The sequence below is a fragment of the Manacus candei genome, unplaced genomic scaffold (assembly GCF_025592945.1).
Source record: "Manacus candei isolate 608988 ecotype Guabito, Panama unplaced genomic scaffold, ASM2559294v1 h1tg000013l, whole genome shotgun sequence".
NCBI classification, from domain to species: domain Eukaryota; kingdom Metazoa; phylum Chordata; class Aves; order Passeriformes; family Pipridae; genus Manacus; species Manacus candei.
Window position 1 is genome coordinate 1,940,771 of NW_026138061.1, and position 8,465 is coordinate 1,949,235.

Here is an 8,465-nt window from a genome sequence, read left to right on the forward strand (position 1 = left end):
CACTGCTCCAACACACCGTGTTGCACAGAGCAGGGAGGGCTCCCTATGCAACTTCTGTTTCCCATCAGCTGACACACCTGAACCCCTCTGGTAATGAAAGTGCCCATGACTTTAAACTGAAGAGTTCACTGAGGAGCACTCATCACCCCCATAACCCCTGATCTTCATGGGCTTCATTCCTGTCTCCGTAATGCCCGCCAAGCCCAAAATGCCTCACTCCAGGGCCAGAAGCAGAGTGTCACAACCAGCCACCAGCCCTAAAGGTGTTTGGCTTTGGGTGGCTGGTCTCCAATGCCAAGCACTACCCAGCCACATCGGCAGTGCCAGAGGCCTTGGTGTAGCTGCACACAGCTGCGGGACAGCACTGTGCTGCCCCACCGCGTGTGACTGCAGCACCACTCTTGTGGGGATGGATGGATGGATGGATGGATGGATGGATGGATGGATGGATTGATGCTTGCAAGCAGACGAGGCAGGAGACAGGGCAGGAAACAGGCCATAGGGATGGGCTGAGGGCGGCAGCCCCGTCCGGGGGAGCCCCTCGACTTCAAGCACCGAATCGACTCAGCCGCCGGGCAGTGACCAGCTCTGCCCTCGGAGCGCTGGTCCCCGCTCCATGTACCGCCCTCCATGTACCCGCACAGGGATCCCGCCGGACAGGGCAGAGGCAGGTGGCGGGAGGAGCAGAGCGCCCGGCCTGGCTCCAGCTTCCCCGCTCCAGCTCCCCGCCTCCGGCCCTCTGCCCGCCGTGCGGGGGTGGCGGCGGAGGGGGGTCCCCGATCGCCGCTATATAAGCGGCTGCAATGGCTCTGCCGCCACAGCCGATTGCGCGGCGGGCGGGACCATGGCGACAGGCGGCGGGCAAGACCTGCCCGCCCTGCTGCTGCTCCTCCTTCTCCTTGTCCTCCGGCCGTGCGAGGCAAGTGCGGGGCGCCCGGGGGGGCCGGCGGCCGGAGGCAGCCGGCGGGCGGTGCGGCCCCGTGACCCGGGCCCCGGGGCCGCCGTGTCCCCGCAGGAGAGCGGGCGGGAGCCGGCGTGTCCCCGGCCGTGCGGGGGGCACTGCCCGGCCGAGCCGCCGCGCTGCGCCCCCGGCGTGCCCGCGGTGCTGGACGGCTGCTCCTGCTGCCTGGTGTGCGCCCGGCAGCGCGGCGAGCGCTGCTCCGCGCTGCTGCCCTGCGACGAGAGCAGTGGCCTCTACTGCGACCGCGGCCCCGAGGACGGCGGCATCGCCGGCATCTGCATGGGTAGGTGGCGGGGAGGGGTGTCCCTCGGGGGCGGCGGGCAGACCCTGCCCGCGGCTGGGCCCGCCAAGGAGTCCGCTGCGGGTGTCTCTGTAGCGCTGCTCTCCCGCCTTCCCTCCGGCAAAGCGGCCGCACCACGGGGGGCCGGGGCTCTCCCTGGTGCTGCGGGAGGTGCCATTGCGGCCGCCGAGGGGCTGGGAGGGTCGGGGGCCGTCCGAATCCCCACTGCATCAGCGAAATGCCTTCCCTTTTCCCACTAGTGCTGGAGGGAGACAACTGCGTGTTTGACGGGATGATTTATCGCAACGGGGAGACGTTCCAACCCAGCTGCAAGTACCAGTGCACCTGCCGCGACGGACAGATCGGCTGCCTGCCCCGCTGCAACCTGGACCTGCTGCTCCCCGGCCCCGACTGCCCCTTTCCCAGAAAAATCGAAGTCCCTGGAGAGTGCTGTGAGAAGTGGATCTGCGACCCCGATGATGAAGTGATTTTGGGAGGTTTTGCTATGGCTGGTGAGGAAATTAAAACTATCACATTCAATGGGAGGAGGAGGGGATATCATACTGGAAATATCCATGGGGTTGCCAAATGTAAGACACCTTGGTTTGCAAGGTCTATTTTTTTCTGATCTTTTTTTCTCATCTGAAGTGACTAGTAGGTATACCAGTGGTATTGAATAAAGGCAGAGCCCGACAGGTAAGAGATTCAGGAGAAGATGAATGTGCACAGCAGTTTTAAAAGTTAGCTAACTTAAATTACTTCCCAGTTCTTAAATTTCTGTTTATCTGGTGCATAGTAGTTCTGTGAGCAGAATAAAACAGGGGCAAGCTACGAATCCTCCAAACATTCCCACACTAAAAAAAAAAAAAAAAAATCAAAGCTTGTCTTACCAGTTGCTCTGCAAGAATATGTTACATCATAAATACTATCATAATGGCTTAGTCTACAAGAGACTTTTTTCCCCCTAAATTCTGCAGCTCCTACAAGTGGTCAGCATGGTTGCTAGAATACCAACAAATTCCTGCTTGTCTGTGATAGAGCTCTCATCATTATTGCTGGCGTTAAAAACATTACAGAGTACTTGGAGAAGGAGTGGATATAAGCACAGTGAGTACATCTGTAAAAAATCCCGACCCATTCTAAAATACAGAACTCCTAAAGTGCTTTTGTAATTGAAAAACCCTAGACAATATTTTCCCCCTGTTTTCTTACTGGGTTATGTCTCCATCCCCTTTAAATTAGACTATTGGTTCAACATGAATTTTCATAAGCTACTTTTACTGAGAATAGAGGGCACTGCATTCTCTTCCAGTCACTGCTCTTTGTGATCTTAGCAGTTAATTATGCTGAAACTTGGTTAATCCATTTAAAAAACAAGTGAGGAAGGATCCAGAGAGAAAAATTCTAATGACTTTTCAATGTGCTATGAAGTGTAAGTTGTAAGGCACATAAGGTATAAACAAAAAGTTTGACACCTTTCTGCTACCTTTCCTTTTCTTTGATTTGTCTGATAGTGACAGGCTAATCTCTAAAATTCCTATAGATGAATTATCTGCATTCTTTCTAGCAGTCGCCATCCCTCTTGGGAGACCACCTTTTTGGATCTTTACCATGCAAAAGGCAGAAGGGCCATTGTGCAGGAACTTAACAGCAAGAACTGTGACCGATGGCTCAGTTATGTTGCCTCTTCCTGTTTGCTCCTGTGCTAATCAATGAGCCAAACTATGCAGTTAACAATATTTGCATAGTACAGCTTAATATGGCAGGACGATGGTCAGAGTTGACTATGGCTTTAAGTAGCTATGATAGCTCCTGAAATTTGCTTCCCTTCTCCCTCTCCACCATCACCCTGACTGTAGTCTGTCAATAATTGACAAGATGGGGTGACTTTATGATTCTGAGAGGAAAGGACTTTATTTCCATGCTGTTTATTAGTTTATATAGATCATTCAACCTCTCTCAAATCACACCTAATATAAATATTTTCATGACTTAGTTTTAGAACAGATTTGTGATGTATGTCCATTGGAAAGACTGAGGAATGAAAAGTTATTAGAGTTCTAAACTGTTTTGAAAATTGGCAATAATTCTTGAGTGAGCTGAATCTAAATGCTTTGCTGATTACACTGATATGCACCTTTCTGTTATTTTTAGATGAAGGAAGTTACCATCCAGGATTCCTAAAAAGGCAGCTTTTAAAATTCCTAAATCTTGTCAAAGGCATGGGTTTTGAACCTTTTTTTGTCTCACATGTTGCTTTCCAGATGTGGTGGAGCTCAGTCAGATACTGGGTTTTCATGGGAGTTTTTCTTGTAGTAAAGTTCTGTGTGGTTTTGTTTCCAGCCTACAGACAAGAGGCCACACTTGGGATTGATGTGTCGGATTCAAGTGCCAATTGTATTGAGCAGACAACAGAATGGAGTGCTTGCTCCAAAAGCTGTGGAATGGGCTTTTCCACTCGTGTTACAAACAGAAATCAACGGTGTGAGATGGTGAAGCAGACGCGGCTCTGCATGATAAGACCTTGTGAAAATGATGAGTCATCTGATAAGGTAGGCTGCTCAGAGGCAAGGGGTTTTTTTACCAAACACATTAGACTTGCCATATTTGCTTAGTAGCTTTGTGCTGCACCTCCAGGAGATTAAGGGAGGGGATTCTGCCCCTCTGCTCCACTCTGGTGAGACCCTACCTGGAGTACTGCATCCAGTTCTGAGGCCCTCAGCACAGGAAAGATGTGGACCTATTGGAAGGAGTCCGGAGGAGAGCCACTAAGATGGTGAGAGGTCTGGAACACCTCTCCTATGAGGAAAGGCTGAAAGAGTTGGGGTTGTTCAGCATGGAGGAGTGAAGGCTCTGGGGAGACCCTACAGCACCTTCCAGTACTTAAAGAGGGCCTACAAGAAAGATAGAGACTTTTTAGTAGGGCCTGTTGTGATATGACAGTGGGTAACGGCTTTAAACTAAAAGAGTGTAGATTCAGACTAGATTAAAGGACTAGATATAAGAAATTTTGTACAATGAGGGTGGTGAGACACCAGGAACAGGTTGCCCATGGAGATTGTAGATGCCATTCCCCATTCCCAGAAACATTCAAGGTCAGGCTGGACAGGGCTCTGAACAATACAATCTAGTGGAAGATGTCCCAGCTTACTGCAGGGGGGTTGGAGTAGATGATCTTTAAACAACCTTTTCAACGCAAACTGTTCTATGATTCTATGATAATTTGAGCTGTCTCAGATCACATGTATTGCATGCGCAGGTTATTTTGACAGCTCACACAGTCTAACTTCTCCCACAAATGCAATTGTTCTACCTGTATGTATACTTCAGAATTGCTTCAGTCATACAGAATGGATATGTCAGATTTCTAGTTTATTGAGCATCTGGAACTACAGAGAGATGTGTAAGATCCTGCAAAGTCTGCTTAGGTAAATTAAACCTTGTTTTAATCCTTATGATGCTTTTTTGCAAGCAAACCCAACATTTCCAATGCAAAAAAAAAATGTGTATCTAAGGGAGCTGACTTTTTTGCTCCTTCAGCATATTATTACAAGTATTCCTGTCAGGTAGAATAACATGTAGTTATATAAGAGGACCATTACTTTATATAAAGTGTTGAAAAGCATTTCTAAGGCCTTTGCTGAACAGTCTCTGCAGTTTTAAATAATGTGTTTTGTAAAGAATATGAAACATGAGCAAGGAGCTGGGGACATTAACAAGAATGATCAGAGGTCTAGAAAACATGTTCATCTAGGGAAAAACTAATAGAACTGAACTTCCTCTGAATGCAAGAGAAGAGATATTCATTCTCGTAACTGTGTTCAGATATTGCAGCCTGTTTTGAGCCCATGGGGGATACAAGAATAGATGGAGAGTTTAGACTTCATGAAAATTAAGACATAAGTGAAAACCTTCCAGACAGTAAGAACAGTGAACCATTAGGGTTGTCTGGTGGTATATAGAGTCTCTGTCACTGAAGACTTCCAAAGACAAGTTAGACAATCATTTGCTAAGAAACACATGATTAAAGCTGCCTTGGGTCACAGGAATGGACTACAACTTTTGCAACTCATTTTACCCCTCTTTTTTCCCCTGAATCTAGTCCTGTAACTTGGTTGTTTGGCTTCCTGATTCTCTGATGGAACTACACTATCTTGAGAAGTTTTCCAGTAGAGTATAGTTTCATAATGAATGTTGACTTTGCTTATATCAGATGACAAGCCTGGGCTTTAATTATTTGTCATTTATTACTGGTCCATTGTTGTCAAAGGGCAGATCTTACAGGTGTTACCTGTAAGTGACTACTGAAGCAGCTGCAGGCTCTTCTTGCTGTTGAGTGAATAAAGACAATTTAAGTTTTCTGAGTAGACCTATATCCTTGCACGCCATTTGTCTTATGCAGTGATACATCTAATATCTCTTCTTATTTCTCTTAGAAAGGGAAGAAATGTGTCCGAACAAAGAAGTCTGTGAAAGCTGTTCACTTTGAGTACAACAACTGCACGAGTGTGCAGACATACAAACCACGTTACTGTGGCCTCTGCAGTGATGGGCGATGCTGTACCCCACACAACACCAAAACCATTCAGGTGGAGTTCCGCTGTCCTCAGGGCAAAGTCCTAAAAAAGCCAATGATGTTGATCAACACCTGCGTCTGTCATAACAACTGTCCTTTGAGTAACATTGTTTTCTTCCAACCATCAGATCTGTCATCTAGCGAAGTAAAAATATGAAAAGTACGAATTAGATAGCATAAAAGATATAAATAGTTTATACAAAACTTGACCCACAATCAGGTGAAGGTAACAGTTGCGTATATAAAATAACTAAAATGTTTTTTCAAAACGGTCTTTCAAACTAGGTGCTTTCTTTTTTCCTGTAGTTTATTAAATACCTCATTTTACGTTTCCCCCCTCCAAATGTCTTTTATTCACTTGAAGGAAATTTTGTACCCTGGACAGAGCCTTCTTTTTTTCTCGATGGTGACAGAAAGGTCACAAAGGAGACAGCTAGACTTTCTCCTGGGTTAAGGGGATCATGCCACAAGTTTCAGTAGCTGTAGGACTGGGCTCTTTAAGAGTCAATGTATCACAGAATCTTCCAGATTCTCAATTTCATTCTGCATCATGCGTATAAACTTAAGCAATGTTCTTTTCCTTTTTAATGAAACTCTGTTTTTTGATGACAGTAAAAATCTTACTGATGGAAGTGTTGCATTCTTGTGACTTATAAAATACCTTCTGTCAATACCTCTGACTTTCTCTGAGGATTAAATTTGCACGTAGCCTCTGAAATGACATAGCTAAGGTCCCTTATCCTGAAGCGCAGGTTGATAGCTAACAGCAGTTAAATTTCTCTTTGATAACTTCACTAGCACTCTAATCCAAAACCGACTAAAGTCAGTGTCTTATAAGTATTTGATTCTAATTAATATGTGTCTGTAGATATAACTATTTGGATGCAAAAATAATATATCTGTAAATTCCTCTAAAATACTAACTGTATTATATGGTGCTTCATTTCTTAGAAAGGTGTGTATGTAAATAGAAACTGTACATATTGTAATATAACTTTACTAAGTAAATAAACTCTGTGATTAAAAATATTTTCCCCAAAGTTGTTTTTCTTAAACTGCCAACTTTTAGTAGCTAAAACACAATGGGAAGAAAAAGGGTCTACAGACTCCTAAAAACAAAAGATACTATCTTTTGATATTCATAGTGTCCCTTGTCCTAATTTCTGTCCTAAAAGGTGTACAGTGTCTTGGTGTAAGGAAGGATGAATAATTTGTGAGAAATACATTAGAAAGGAAATTTCTCTTGGAGTAAGTTAGCCTGGGAGATAGGATGATGTAAATTAAATTAGAGTGCCCTTAAATGTAGTGGTGGTGAAGAATAATTACATGATTTGGAGCTCACGTTTGGGTATGAGGTACTACTGAAGTATTTAGTTGGGTCTTGCATCATTTCACCCTCCCAAAATCAACCTGTGACCCTGTTTGTGCTAGACATTGTGTGACAATATCCCCAAGGAATATGGAGCCTGAGGGTTGCAGTTTCACGTATATTAAATCAGGTATGTAGCGGGATTGTGCCAATAGGTCATAAATACGATTGTGCAGACATCCAGTTGCCTCAGCTGTGGGATCAAGTTTAGCTCAGTGTCTGTCTGTCTCTGTTAGTGATACCAGAGTTGTACTTACACCACAACTGTTCTATAACTATGTGGTAGGAAAAAAAATCTGTCTTGAGAAAAAAAGGTAGAAGGCCAAATCTCAACATATTAGGCCTGCTGTCCTTCTCTGGAGGAGCTATCCTGTTTGGCAGCTCCTGAGACAAAGGGTAGAATTCAGCTGGGGGTTAAGACTCCTAAATTTAGTGTCTGCATGTGGACAGGTAAATGCTCATATTAGCCAATGAAGCTTAAGGTAAAGATAACCATGAACAAGCATCAACTGCTGAAGTTTTTTTAGTAACTTTTAAGTCATCCTTGAAATTGTGAGGCCCTGGTGCTAAAACCTGTGCTGGTTCAGTTAAGGTTAGATAGATTGTGTCCTCACCTGGGCTCTTGCACGGCTTTCTCCACTAACTGCACCAAAAATTAATTTCTCTATAGTAATTGCTTTTGTTATCAACAAATTGCTTTTCAAACATCCAGAACATGACTAGCCTTGCCCCTCATCAAGAGCATCTAGGTGCATACATGCAACACTCCCTGTCCTTGCACTTTTTGATTTCTAATCATAGAATCATGGAATAGTTTGTGTTAGAAGGGACCCTTAAACGTTATCTGGTCCAACCCCCCTGAAATGAGCGGGGACATCTTCCACTGCTTCAGGTTGCTCAGAGCCCCATCCAACCTGACCTTAAATATTTCCAGGGATGGGGCATCTACCACCTCCCTGGGCAACCTGTTCCAGTGTCTCACCACCCTCCTGGTACAAAATTTCTTCCTTGTATCTAGTCTGAATCTACCCTCTCTTAGTTTAAAATCATTACCCCTCGTCCTATCACAACAGGCCCTACTAAAAAGCCCATCCTCATTTTTCTTATAAGCCCCCTTTAGATACTGAAAGGCTGCTAAATGGTCTCCCCAGAACCTTCTCTCCTCCAGGCTGAACAACTCCAATTCTCTCAGCCTTTCCTCATAGGAGAGGTACTACATCCCTCTGACCAGTTTTGTAGCCGTCCTCTGGACCTGTTCCAAAAGGTTCACGTCTCTCTA

General features: G+C 45.3%; 1 protein-coding gene across 1 annotated transcript; it reads left to right on the forward strand.

The window, feature by feature from the left end:
* Positions 1–829: 829 nt before the first annotated feature.
* CCN3 (cellular communication network factor 3) lies at positions 830–6,846 on the forward strand. The gene is made up of 4 exons (XM_051778515.1): positions 830–1,244; positions 1,502–1,753; positions 3,585–3,793; positions 5,678–6,846. Exons 1-4 carry the CDS (start codon positions 845–847, stop codon positions 5,972–5,974), a joined length of 1,158 nt encoding a protein of 385 aa, XP_051634475.1. The 5' UTR covers positions 830–844; the 3' UTR covers positions 5,975–6,846.
* Positions 6,847–8,465: the final 1,619 nt, after the last annotated feature.

Coding starts and splice junctions, on each gene's coding strand:
- CCN3 (XM_051778515.1), top strand. CDS start 845: ATGGCGACAGGCGGCGGGCAAGACCTGCCCGCCCTGCTGCTGCTCCTC. Junction 1,245..1,501: donor CATCGCCGGCATCTGCATGG/GTAGGTGGCGGG, acceptor TTTTCCCACTAG/TGCTGGAGGGAGACAACTGC. Junction 1,754..3,584: donor GGGAGGTTTTGCTATGGCTG/GTGAGGAAATTA, acceptor TTTTGTTTCCAG/CCTACAGACAAGAGGCCACA.